The 14,240-nt window shown below is 36.8% G+C and overlaps 1 protein-coding gene across 2 annotated transcripts in view; it reads left to right on the forward strand.

Annotated features, from left to right (window-relative positions):
• LOC106881129 (serine-protein kinase ATM) overlaps window positions 1–14,240 on the forward strand; it is an 88,567-nt gene that overhangs the window by 49,184 nt on the left and 25,143 nt on the right. For both annotated transcript variants that reach the window (XM_014931398.2, XM_014931399.2), the window contains exons 33-44: window positions 1,006–1,276; window positions 2,521–2,647; window positions 2,924–3,106; window positions 3,896–4,058; window positions 4,410–4,524; window positions 6,216–6,356; window positions 8,059–8,241; window positions 9,295–9,397; window positions 9,759–9,898; window positions 10,183–10,284; window positions 11,531–11,665; window positions 13,393–13,594. In XM_014931398.2, the coding sequence (XP_014786884.1) occupies window positions 1,006–1,276; window positions 2,521–2,647; window positions 2,924–3,106; window positions 3,896–4,058; window positions 4,410–4,524; window positions 6,216–6,356; window positions 8,059–8,241; window positions 9,295–9,397; window positions 9,759–9,898; window positions 10,183–10,284; window positions 11,531–11,665; window positions 13,393–13,594 (1,865 nt within the window). The remainder of the gene's footprint in view (window positions 1–1,005; window positions 1,277–2,520; window positions 2,648–2,923; window positions 3,107–3,895; window positions 4,059–4,409; window positions 4,525–6,215; window positions 6,357–8,058; window positions 8,242–9,294; window positions 9,398–9,758; window positions 9,899–10,182; window positions 10,285–11,530; window positions 11,666–13,392; window positions 13,595–14,240) is intronic.

The following is a 14,240-nucleotide window of genomic DNA, read 5'->3' on the forward strand; positions in this document are numbered from 1 at the left end:
TGCCAATGCCGCTGGACTGGCTCCTGTGCAGGTGGCACATGAAATAGACCATTTTGAGCGTGGCCATTGCCAGTACCGCCTGACTGGCCTTCGTGCCGGTGGCACATAAAAGCACCCACTACACTCTCGGAGTGGTTGGCGTTAGGAAGGGCATCCAGCTGTAGAAACTCTCCCAAATCAGATTAGAGCCTGGTGTAGCCATCTGGTTCACCAGTCCTCAGTCAAATCGTCCAACCCATGCTAGCATGGAAAGCGGACGTTAAATGACGATGATGATGATATACAACTTCAAGTGGAATTGGACGTCATAAGAGAGACAGCATTGTGATGGTTTTGGTTGACTGTCATCCTGTACTCCCCTTGTTAGCGAAATGGTATGTGCCGGCTGTCTGAGCAACTGGTTGCTTTTAATGGCAGAACAAACAGGAGAAAAAGATTACAAAAATAGCAATTCTCACTTTGAAACTAACGATTTTCAAAATCTTTTTAGATTACGAAATGCCCACTCTTTCATGTATCCATGTTTAAAATTTCATCGCGATCGGATGAACAATACTCGAGTTATAAGCGCACAGACAGACAGAACGGATTTTATATATTAGGATATATATATATATATATATAAATCTTTCACTTGTTTCAGTCATTAGACTGCAGCCATGGGTGGGGCACTGCCTTCGTGAATTTTTTAGTTAAACATATCAACTCCAGTACTTATTCTTTAAAGCCTGGTACTTATTCTATCAGTCTCTTCTGTTAAACTACTAAATCACAAGGATGTAAACACAAACGCTGATTGTCAAGCAGTGGTGAGAAATACACACACATATACAGGGAGAGAGAGCGGCTTCTCTCAGTTCCTGTCTACCAAATCCACTCACAAAGCTTCTGTCTGCCTGAAGCTATAGTAGAAGACACTTGCCCAAAGTGCCACACAATCAGACTGATATAATTAATTACTATTTGATTCATTTCATAGCCAGACATTTGCTTTATATTTCTTAGATGGTTCAGAAGATATTGTGTGCCAGCTTGTCCAAGAATTAGCATGCATAATTCAGAATAAATCTGGTGAAGTAGCAGAGGCAGCGGCTCTGTGTCTTGGTATCATTGGACCAGTTGACCTTTCTCTGTGGACATCATCATCACAACTAAGTCGAAATCTCTACCAGGATCAATCCCAGTTGGAAAATCTTCCAGTTTACCAAGAGAATACTAAACAACAGAAATATTTCCAGATCTTCTACTTGTTAAACCAATATCTTGTTGATTCTTGGTGAGTTTTTTTTTTTCTTTCAGTTAGTCTTCTGTCTGTAAATCACCATTATTGTACACTTCCCTATTGTGTCATCATCAATATCATCACTACCATCACCATGCTCATCAGCGAGGCGATGACTACTGACCGAGACCTTTGAAACGTGCTGTGCGTGAGAAGACCTGGCAAGTCAAGTGAGACCTAAATCCAAGGCCTCTGCCAGGGGTGTAGCCAGCCCATTTATGCGCACCTTTTCTAGATTGGACACTAAACTCCGCTTGCGAAGACTTGTTGAGGCAAGTGAAATCGAACTAAATTCGACGACTGGCACCCGTGCCAACGTCGTCTCCTTCATTGGACACGAAACTCAGCTTGCGAAGACTTATTGGGGCAAGCGAAAGCGAAATCAGGATAGCACCTGTGCCCAGCGTCGCCTTTCTGGCACTTGTACCCATGACATGTGTAAGGATTTTCGAGCGAGAACGTTGCCAGTGCCCCTGGACTGGCTCTTGTGCGGGTGGCACATAAAATACACCATTTTGAGCGTGGCCGTTGCCAGTACCGCCTGACTGGCCTTCGTGCGGGTGACACATAAAAGCACCCACTACACTCTCTGAGTGGTTGGTGTTAGGAAGGGCATCCAGCTGTAGAAACTCTGCCAAATCTGATTGGAACCTTGTGTTGCCATCCGGTTTCACCAGTCCTCAGTCAAATCGTCCAACCCATGCTAGCATGGAAAGCGGATGTTAAACGATGATGATGATGATCAGCAGTAACGGCAACATCACTATAACCATCAACATTATTAATACCATCACCAGCATGTTCATTAGAATTTTCAATGTCACCATCACTACTATCATCACATTCATCAGAATTAGGAGCATCAGCAACAGTATTGTCACCAGCATCATGCTGCTCCATCATCATCATTAGAATCATCCTTAGCATCATCATTACCATCATCACTGAATTGGGAATATCATCATAGAGTTTTTTACATCAACATCACCATTAATGGAATTTTTGCAGCCATGTAATGGAAGTTTTTCTTAGTGTTAAATTTGGTTATTTCTACATAATTTGTCTTTACAGTTAGATGCCATTCCTATTGTTAACCACTTCAATCCTTTAGTTAGAGTAATTTATATTTACAAACGTCAGTAAGTATGGAAATATCTTTTGAATATGATGATTGAATGGGAATGAGATACCTCTTTTTATCATCATCTAATGTTTGTCAATCTATTTCTGTATTTCAGTATGACCACTGTCCAATGTGCTGCTCAAGTTCTAAGATCTATGTTGTCCACTAAAGCAGGGAGACAATTTAAGCGTGATTGCCTACGTGTCTCTTTCCTTTACAAGAGCTTTTACCCTTTCTTAAAGGTAAACTATGCTTTGGATTCATTTATACCACTTTCCTGACAATAACATCCTATTAATTTTCTTTCAGGCCTTCATTTATTTTTAATTAAGTCTGATTACAAACCTGGTGATGATTGTGATATATGTAATTATTTAACATCCCAGTACATTCTGTAAAGAAAAAGAAAGAAAGAGAGAGAGAGATGTGTGTGTGTGTGTGTGTGTGTGTTTATTTAGTGTGAAATCAGAACTGAAAATCATAAGTTTTATTTCTTGCGGATAATATTTGTTTTCCAGAGTAAAGGTCATGTTATAACCAAGGACTCTAGCAAGAGCATCAACATTGACAATGAAGAGCTTTGGAACCCCAGTCATAGCAACCATAGTGACTGGATCAGAAACCTCACTTGTTCTTTGATTCATAGTGATGCTGTGAAAGATGAAATGCTACAAGTTCTAGGACCTATCTGTCAGGTTAAGGTAGGTCACCCAACAACCTGCTTTAATTGAAATTTTATTTTCTCTATTCATTCTTCTCAAAACAAGTGTTGTGATAAACACATCATGTCCATCACCATCACTCTTGTTGGGAGGGAGAGTTTATGCCTTCCATGCCACCCAGTTTAACACCAGTTCCTTTGCTGCAAGTATTCAGTCCAGATTTCCCAGTAGAGGATAATACAGTGTTTTGATTTGCTGTTTCTCACCTTCCTCAACAAGTTATCATAGGGCATTGGTGGAAAAGGTTCCCTATAATGGTTTGCCAACAGATAGTATAGGGGCCTAAATCTTTTTTTATCAACTGTTGACTGAATTAGTTTTCCTGGATTAAATAAAACACGTTCCAGTAATATAATTGTGATTCAATGAAAATGTACCAACTTCCCTGTAGTGGTTGATCTGACCAAGCTCATCATTAGAGTTGTAAATTGTTGTTGCTGAATCTTGGGTCAGCTCTAATTCAGCAGCTTTATAATCTTAGGTATTCCAGCCATGACCATCAGGAACTTTTTATTGTCTAATGAATCTAACTTTAAAACAATTGAGTGTAATTACTAAATACTTTACAGCACTTAGTTTCATCCATCAGTATTATGAATTCACCTCAAGCATGAGGCTAACTTTATCTTTATTTCTTCAGGGTTAGTAAGCTACTTACCAGCCTAATACTGGTGTATATATGATCTACTATATCCTCCCTAATACTAAAATCAACCTTGTGTTTGTGACCAAATAATCAATGTTATATAAATTGTTGTTGAATTTCAGACTGAATTCTGTGAATTGGTTTTGCCATATTTAGTCCATGACATCTGCTTGAATCAAGAAGGTGACATAGAAGCTATTCTCACACAACACATCAATAATTTCTTTGTCCAGCATTCATCTATCTCAAACTCACCCAATGTAGATGTGACTTCAAAATCAACAGGTCTGTGACATTGCTAATCTATCACTCCAGCACAAGGTCCAAGTGATATGTTTGTTTGTCTGTCTGTGTGTATGTGCGTGCGTGCATCTGTAAGAGAAAGAATATAAAACTATGTATCAGAGGTGGATATTTATGTATGGAAGAGAATGACTCTGTGTGTGTGAGAGAGAGAGAGAGTAAGTAAACAAAAGAAAGAAAACATGAGAGTATGAGTGTGTTCAATGTAAAGCATCTTTGTCAATCTTGTATTTATTTGAACATGCTTTTATAGGTTGGACAGAATCACAACAGCATATCTTAAACAATGTGATATTGAGTGCTATCTCTCCCTTTTGTCCTCTCTCTCTGCAGGTAATACCATCAAAATATGCATGAATAAGCAGTCTGTACAGAAGATGCTAAACGTTGTACAGTACCTTCGGCAGCAACCTAGAACAACTCACTCTGCAAACAAATCTTCTAAGAGGCTAGTATTTCACCTTTGTTTCTTACTTACACTAAGTAGCTCCTTTGTGAATCATGAAGTAGGCACAAGCCTGTAACATGTTTTCTTAGACAAATAATGAACACATTTTTCCATTGACAGCTCACTAACCAAAGATCTAGCTTGATGGTCTCCTGCCAGTGTATCTTTGGCTTTCATTCCATAACTGATATCTTGTGTAGAATCTGGTTGGTGAGGAGTGGCAGTGGTGGCGGCTGTGGCAGTGGTTTTGATGCATTAGACTACTCACCCAGTTTGTTGTTATCTAAGATCATAGATGTTACTGAAAGTTAACCAGACTGTTATCTTCATTTAGTTTAGATTAAAAGTCACTCTGGTTCATTTGTTCATGTCAAACCATCTAACCCATACCTGCATGGAAAAAAGGATGCTATGTGATGATGCTGATGATGATAAGTACTACCTGCACCTTTCTTTTCCTTGTGAATCTTTCACCAGTGAGACCAGGGATTTTACTCATGTATATAGGTCACTTCAACACGAAAGACTTCTCTTCTACCTTGCCCTGGAATATACTTGTCTATGCCAAATCATTATGAACTTTCACCTTCCAGAGCTTACCCGGTTTCCAACTATATTTTATATTTTATTTCTCTTTAATATTTTATATAAATATGTTATAAATTAATTTGATACCTTGAGACTGCCTGTTCATACTTTGTTCTGTAATATATATATACCGTATTTGATGGCCTATAAAACGCACGAGTGCATAGGACGCACCCTAGCCTAGGCTATATTTTTGTAAAATAAATTGCCACTAAAATAATGTTTTAATTCTTCCACTTACCTGTATAACTTTATGTTATTACTGGTAATTATAAGCAATTTATTGCATCCACATTCAATATAAACATACCGTAGGTGATTGTTTACCAATAGATGGCAGCACACATTTTGTAAACATACATACCATTTTGAGTGAGTTTTGAGCCTACATTGAGTGCATTGGATGCAGGGGGATTTTTTAACCACTTCTGGGTAAAAAAGGTGCATCTTGTAGGCCATGAAATACAGTATATATATATATATATATATGTGTGTATGTGTGTGTGTCTGTGTAATAATGACAAGCAGTAATAAAACCAAGGTAATTTTTATCTCCAACTTAACGTGGAGGTTGTGTTAAAACACAGAACACTGTGTTATTTATCTAGAGAGGATCTCTCATAAGGGCTCATGGTGCATAAAAGCACTCGTAATTATGCCATTGACAGATGAAAGCCACCTGGTATGGCTGCCAGATCACATGAGTTCATCCTGCTATGGGTTCCTCAGTGGCAGACGTCCAGCAGCACGATAACAACTGAATCTTCCATCAATGATATATAGAATCTCAGTGTCTGTTCTCTCAAGGTAAACAACGCAGTAGTCTGTGTTCTAACACAACCTCTACATTAAGTTGGTGATCAAGATATGTATACACACACACGTGTGTATATATATATATATATATATGTATGTATATTTACACATGCACACCAGTGTTGACCCTGTGTCTGCGTACATGCATATGACATCTGTATATGAAGGTACATGGCCTAGTAGTTAAAGTGTCAGGTTCACGATCATTAGGTCATGGGTTCAATTTCTAAACTCTTAATATATTTTTAGATATATTTATTCCTCAGTGTTGTTTTCCTTGTCTACAGGAGTGAGAAATGTCCACAAACAATTTGGCAGAACAACTTCTGGTTAGACCTTGATTACAGCCACATTGCAAAGGCTGCCAACTTCTGCTCTGCACATTTCACAGCCATCTTGTATTCTGAAATCTGGTGGTATGCTCAAATGTAAGTAATATACACCTTTTCCTTCAACTCTCTCTCTCTCCCTCTCTCTCTCTCTCTCTCTCTCTCTCTCTCTCTCTCTCTCTCTCTCTCTCTCTCTCGATAGATAGATAGATAGATAGATAGATAGATAGATAGATAGATAGATAGAAAAAAGATAGATGGAGATTTACTCTTTTCTATATCATTTTTATTCTATAACAGTCAGAAGAGGAAAAGCAGTATTCATGAGCCTTTTTCAGCTCCTTCAAGACCAATGGTGGAAGGGGTGGGAGAAACCACAGCTGATGTAATATTCTCAGGCCAGATCCCTGTTCCAAATATTTATGATACAGTGGGCTCAGCTAAATACATGATGACTGGAGAACAAAAATATTAATGATTTCTCACATTTGTACAAAATCAGAAATGTTATTGAAGAGTTGGTATCTGCAAATAGAGCTGTCTCAGTATAGGAGTGGTATTTATTGTAATGATGCAGGAAGAATGGAAGACATAGTCAACTCTAGCAGAATTTGGGCTTAGAATGTATTGAAACAAAACTAAATACTGTAAAAGTTTAATCTGGTATTCTATCATTTTTGCTAATCATTGTCCTAGAAAAATAATATAATTTCTAACACAAGCACAAAACCTTAAATTTAAAGGATAGTGTCAATCAATTGTATTCACTCCAGTATTTGAATGTATTTCTGTGAGTGACCCTAAAAGAATGAAAGACAAAGTTATCTTTGGCAGTATTTGAACTTTAAATGTAAAGGGTTGCAACTAAATACTCCAAGAAATTTTGTCTTAAGTTCTAATGATTTTACTTAATCTACTGCCTTTGAAATTATAATAATTATGTATCTATTTCTAAAATAAAGACTAAGTTTAATTTGAGAGAAGCAAAAATAAATGATATGTACAAGGACAATACACTGCCTTAAGCAGAATTTGAACTTGTAACTTATATCATTTATCTTGTAGCATTGCAGGTTTACTTACTGTGGCCATGTGATCAGCTAGCAGGTCTATGTAAGAACTTGGGTTTTGTTGTAGAATAAGGTTTCTTGAAGTAGACATCAGACAATTATGGCTATACTTGGATATGATAGACTAAATGACATAAAAGTTAACATTGTACAAATCATCATCACCTAAAACATTTAATATATATTCCATGCTAGCATGGGTTAGATGGTTTGACAAGAACCAACAAGCCAGATTTCTGCATTAGGTTCCATTGTTTGCTTTGACAAAGTTTCAATCATTGGATACCCTCCTAAATGCCAACCACTTTACAGAGTGCACTGGGTTCTAATACTAGTGAAGTCATCAAGTAACTTACATGATAAGACCTCTTGACACAATATCAAGTATTAATAAATGTGACTGGCTAAACACACAACACCCATGTTCAAGGACTATCCCAAAATTTGAGACCCGTTGAGAATTTTAAAAATATGACTGAGAGTTTAAATTTTAATTCTTTTATGAAGCTCTGAGTTTTATAGAGTTAGTGTTCAATTCTGATTTCTTTCACATTATGTAGTTAACTTAAAATTTTCCATAACTAGATTACCTCTCTGTTACTAAGCAGCTTTCTTTTAATCCCTGCCTTTTATTCACAGCAGTTTGGAAAATGGATGTGGTGCAGAATTAAGTACTCAGAAATACTAACTTAATATCTTAAAGAATACCTGCAATAATTACTTTCTTTCAGGGAAAATCAGGAGGAAAATAGTTCAGCTGAAGAAACAAGTGGAAGATTCCAAGATAGTTTAGCCTCACTAACTGACAATCATGTTAAAGTACAAGGTACATTGCTGAAGGCTTATCGAGAAATTGGGGACCCAGATGGACCCTATGGTTGTGGGGCTGGAACCCTTTCAGATCCTACTTCAAGGTAAACAGATTCATACAAGAAAATTTTATTAATTTATATGTCTTAGAACTTACTTCATACAAGAGAGAGCAGTTTCTACTTGCAGAAACCACATGCTCCTTGTATGTAAAAGGAGCACAAGATCAAGAATTGCTTTAAATTCATAATTATTTTCTTATTCAAAGTTTTTTTTATTGTTTAGAAATATAGTCAGGAAAGTGTGAAATGATATTATTCTCCTTCACTTGTTTCACAAATAGACTGAAATCCGTGCTTCACTGAGAAGGTCTTGTAATACAAAAACATATCTTCCCTACTTGCTGAAATGATTACAATAACATTAGTCATAGAGCTAATGCCATTTCCTCATCCATAATTATTTCTAATTAAGTTGTTTTTAATACTCATTTCATTAATTATGTTAATTTTGACTTAATTGTTGGTTTTTGTGAAAATCATCATCATCATCGTTTAACATCTGCTTTCCATGCTGGCATGGGTTGGATGGTTTGACTGGGGCCTGGTGAGCCAGATGGCTGTACCAGGCTCCAATCTGATCTGGCAGAGTTTCTACAGCTGGATGCCCTTCCTAACGCCAACCACTCTGAGAGTGTAATGGGTGCTTTTACGTGCCACCAGCACAAGAGCCAGTCAGGCGGTACTGGCAACGGCCACGCTCAAATGGTGCTTTTACGTGTCACCTGCACAGGAGCCAGACATTTCTAAATAATAAACCACAATAGTTTATTTTATTCACATATTGTGTGTCTGTCCAGTCAACATCAATACACTATATATCATGACAGTATACACATACTACACAATTTATAGTCATAAGATCTACACACTATCTATTTAGTCAACAACTACAACTGTACACTGTTTATTCAGTCATGATCTACATAAATTGTTGTCTTTTTAGTCAATATTATTTGCTATGGCTATCAGTGTAATGTGCTAAATTTGATCCCTTTTGTCTAAAGAATAGTGAATTGAGTTTTAATGTCCACTTATCCACTTGAAATCTGATATTATCTTGTTGACTTTGTATTTGACATTATTTACCTTTCACAGAATTCAGCTCTATGAGCATGAAAACCAGTGGAAGAAAGCCATTGTTTCTTATGATATTCTAATGACTGAGCCAGAACCAACTGTGCAGCTGGGCATGCTCAAGGTAATGAAGTAGGATTAATATTCTTATCATCAACATCATCCATGGCTGTGTTCAGAGATGGGCATCACAATCATTATCATAACCATTGCATATTAAGGGCTGGATGTTCCCTGTGCCATATTACTTGTACAATTTAAGAGAAGAACACAAATAATTTCCTTTTAATTTTTGTGCTAATAAATTTTAACTAAATCTGAAAATTTGAACAATATGAATTGATGATCCACTTATAGGAACTAGACGCCCATCTCTGAACACTTACTCTTGGTTTTAAGGTAGAAAAACCTTGTTAGCATGTTTTTCTCTCAGCTATATAGAGAAGTGACAATAATATAGGATCATTTATTTATGCCATTGACAGTCACTGCATAAATGTGGACTCAACCACATTTTGGGCACCTACCTCAACAAACTAGACAGTTCCATCTCCCCTGAACTGCAAGAATTACAGTATGAAGCTGCCTGGAGGACAGCACAGTGGAACCTAGATGTACCTACTAGGTAAGTAGTTTTCTTTCATTTTTGTCTGTCTATATTGGAGTAATCTAAGACTTTTCTTGAAAGTATGCCTATGGTCTCAAAATGGAAAATTCTTTGTCAGTATTGAGATTGTTGGTTGTGAATACCTGTACAGCTCCACACACACACACACGCACTCACATTTCTCGTTTCTTACAGTTCAGTACCTTCCAGAGAGTTATCTTTACTATATATTGTCAGACTCACCCTCTTCATCAGGTAATCATAACTTCTTAGAAATATCTGTTTCTTATATATTCTTCAAGGTTAAACACCAGCTGGGACTTCCACAAATCTTTGTATGCTGCAATGACCTATCTATCACGCAACCAGGAGGAGCCAGCTTTAGAAGCAGTACACTTTGCAAAGTAAGAACATGTTTTTGTTGTTTGTGTTGATATTTAGTCCCAGCTCCACTCCTTCAAGTTGGCCTTAATTGAGCTGATCAATGACTTTCCATCATGGATTACACCTGTCCTGCTGGAGTACTAAGTTCTTCAACAAGTTATCACATTTCATGTCATTATAGGCTGTACACATATAAAGTGGCGTAGTTTGTTGCTACAGCAAGCACCAGTTCCCCAAATTTTACCCAAATCAGCCTACATATAGTTGCTTAGTGTTCTAAAAGTAGCAGCTAAATCTCTCTCAAACCATGTGCTGCTGTCTTCCTAGGTGCACTTTGCCTTGAAAAAAAATATAATGGTTTAACTGAAGTGCATTTTATGTGACAGTTCTGCTCAATCAGGACTGACCTGGGATTAAACAACAATAAAAATATTTTTGACCGCTCCATTTTCAGTTGCCTCCAAACACCCAGAATGTCTTCAATGCTGTATTTAGAATACTATTATATACATGACTATACTGATTGGTATATGCATATATTTATACATACACACATACATATGTAGCCATATTGACTGGTGCCACTGCCATGTAAAAGGCACCTGGTACACTCTGTAAAGTGGTTAGCATTAAGAAGGGCATGCAGCCAGAGAAACCATGCCAAAACAGATGAGTGGAGCCTGGTGAGCCTTCCAGCTTGCCAGCTTCTGTCAAATCATCCAACTCATACCAGCATGGAAAACGGGTGTTAAATGATGATGATAATGGCAGCAATTGTAAGTGTGTATCACCTCCTCTAAGCCCTCTCCCCTCTCAAAATTGGAGGGATCATTGTCAATCATAGCCTGGATCACTCCAACAAATTCAGGAGTTCTTTTCTTAATAGAATGATCAGAATGAGTTTCCTGAGTTGCTATACCTTTATGATCACCAATTAGACTCATCCGACTCTTTCCGAATCCTCTGCACTGTCCTCAGATTGACACCCAAACACTCTGAAATGTTCGTATTGAATCTTCCAGCATGAATGCTAAGCAGTACAGCATGTCATTTCCAAATTTCTGGCAGAGTGAATTGCGTCATGGTGCTGTTTTTCTCACAGATGGTACCACCCAACTGACCCTACTATAGTGTGTAGTTGACAAAGTTAAAAACAAACAATGTGCATGCACGAAATTAAAAATATAAAATGGCAACAATTTACCCTTTGCATCCTGTATATGTGTGTGTGAATGGTGTGATTCTCTGATTCTCTTTTTCTTTCAGGTTATCTGTGATGAGGACATTACATGAAAGTAGTTTAGAGAGTTGCAGTCCATTATATCTTGCCCTCAGTAGACTAGCATGTCTTGCACAGTTAACTGAAATGCTAGAACTGGACAGAGACAGCAACACAAAAAGGTATCAACGTTTTTATGCACTGGCATTAAGGATGTTTTAATAATATGTGTGAGGAGTGTGCTTTACTCATTTTGAATTTTTGTGTCATCACCATTGGTACTGCAGTCCCTTGTTGTATATTAGTACTTGTTGTATATTAGTACTTGTTGATTAAAAATGTTATCATAATAATGACTATGAGTCAAGATATACATGCTAGAAACCTCCCTTTCTAATATTTTCCCTTACTATGACAGTCCAACTAGAAACTTTGATTGTAAAAAATTCCAGGAGCAAAACAGAGCCTCATCAACATACCATTACCTGGGATTAAACCAGTTGGCATTAGATCTTCAGTTTAATACTCTTTCAACCATCTGAATAACCTCTTTTATTATCATCAAAATGAGAATATTTTGTCAATGTATATCAAATGAACTACATTAACTAGAGAAAAGAACTCGTTTCAAATTAAAAAATAGTTCAAAATATAATTGGGTTATGTGTTTTTATACAATTTTACATCACCCTTTTATGTTACAAGTTTGTTTGGAATCCATATATTTACTGTTAGGAAGGGCATCTAGCCATAGAAACTGTGCCAAAGCTGATATTGGTGCTCAATGCAGCTTTGTGGCTTTACCATTTCTTGTCAAACCATCTAACCCATGCCAGCATGAAAAACAGATGTTAAATGATGATATTGTATTATTTGTAAACACTCATCTTAAGCTCAAACAATTTTACCATTAGATATGAAAATAATAGCTAAAATTCTCAAATTCCACGTTATTAAAAAAGAGCTATATTAAACAATATACAGCCTGATATACAAATGATAAAACAGTCATGATACCTTTCATCATAGTTTTTTTTTTTTTTAAGTATGACTGATCTGGAACTGCACAACTTCAAAGTTTACTTTGAGCCAACAAGAGAAGACATCTGTGCAGTCGTGTAACCAGATGTAGCAACCAAATCTCCTTCAAATCATATCCTTCAATCTTAAATTAGGATAGGATACATAGGAAAATCTAATCCCATATTTACGAACAAGTAAACTAATACATATGAATGTGTGTGTGTGTGTGTGTGTGTGTGTGTGTGTGTGTAGCATCCATCAGCCTTGTGTACAATAGAGTGTGCTTATGGACACAGGTGAAAAGCATTTTTTTTAAGGACTGTAAAGTCTGGTCATCATTCTGCAGATATTGTGTGTGTATGTGTGTACATAATAAAGTATCAACCCTGGAAAAATAAATGGCAAAGTTGACTTTGGTTGATTATAGATATAGTGTGGTTGGATGTGGGAATAAGGCTATAACAGGATATTCTGCAGTGTGTTGTAAAGTGGGACTGATGCTATTACAGACTTATGTACATATTGTAGTGTGAAGTGTGTGCCAGGCTATTTTAGTTAGTTATAGTGTTATTTAAAAAATATTAGGGGTTAGCTAATATTATCTTTGAACGAACAAGAGACAGTGTGGTTTTTATATATTTCCATGGTTTCAGCTACTCTTTGCTCAAAAAAAGAATCTCTTTATCAGCAAAGGTAATGGTGCATTGATGATATTAATGCTAATAATATCTATCATAGACCATGAAGCCAGAGATTTTGGGGCGGGGTGTAATTGACTGAATCAACTTTAGTATATGACTGGTGCTTATTTTATCGTCCCTCTCCAAAGATGAAGAGTAACATCAACCTTAAAACATAGACTCAAACAATTTTTCTTATATTTCAGCAATAACTTGCACATGCTTCTTGAGAAATGGGAAATACAGCGGCAGATTTGGAGGGCTGACTTTGAGTTTGTGGAGCCAGTACAACATCTGTGTTGTGTGTTGCTATCAGTGTGTGGTGAACAACCAGGACATCAACTTGATGGTCTTGCCAGGCAGTACCAGAACCTTATCAAAGCTGCTTGTCAAGATGGCAAATATGAGGTAAAATATTTGCCATCACATACTTGGTATCACAACTTCATTTGAAAATATTCTTGTAATTTTTGTTAGTTTCTTTGGTGGTGGTTGTTTTGTCAACTGCTATTTCCCTGTTTTTTGGCAAATTTTTATTCTATGGTATTAAGTACACTTCTGGGATCCTCAAATGTAACTAACATTGGCACAAGATCACACATTTTGGAGGAAGTTTTAGTTAATTCAGTTTGCCTCATTATTTTTTCCACAGAAAGATGAAAAACAAACTAGGAATCATCAGGATTTAAACTCAGAATATAAAAGAGCACAATTAAATATCAGAAAGTATGTTTTTAATACTCTGCTGACATTCTATCAGTTCAGCTGATCCACTGTCATAATAATCATTCTCATTACTTTTCCATGCTTGCATGGTTTGGATGGGTCCTCTCCAACACAGCATCTTGTGTTCCTCTGTCATCTCTTTTATGACATTCTACATCTTGAGATTAGCTTCTGTCACTTCTTCCCATATCTTCTGTGGTTTTCTACTTAAACGGTTTCTTTTTTCACACATATCCTGGCACATCTTTATTCAAGTCATCATTCATATGCATTTCGATGTCCAAACCAATACAATCTTCTTCCTTGATTCCCCTTTTACCCAGTTTTT

Source organism: Octopus bimaculoides, chromosome 2 (assembly GCF_001194135.2).
Source record: "Octopus bimaculoides isolate UCB-OBI-ISO-001 chromosome 2, ASM119413v2, whole genome shotgun sequence".
NCBI classification, from domain to species: domain Eukaryota; kingdom Metazoa; phylum Mollusca; class Cephalopoda; order Octopoda; family Octopodidae; genus Octopus; species Octopus bimaculoides.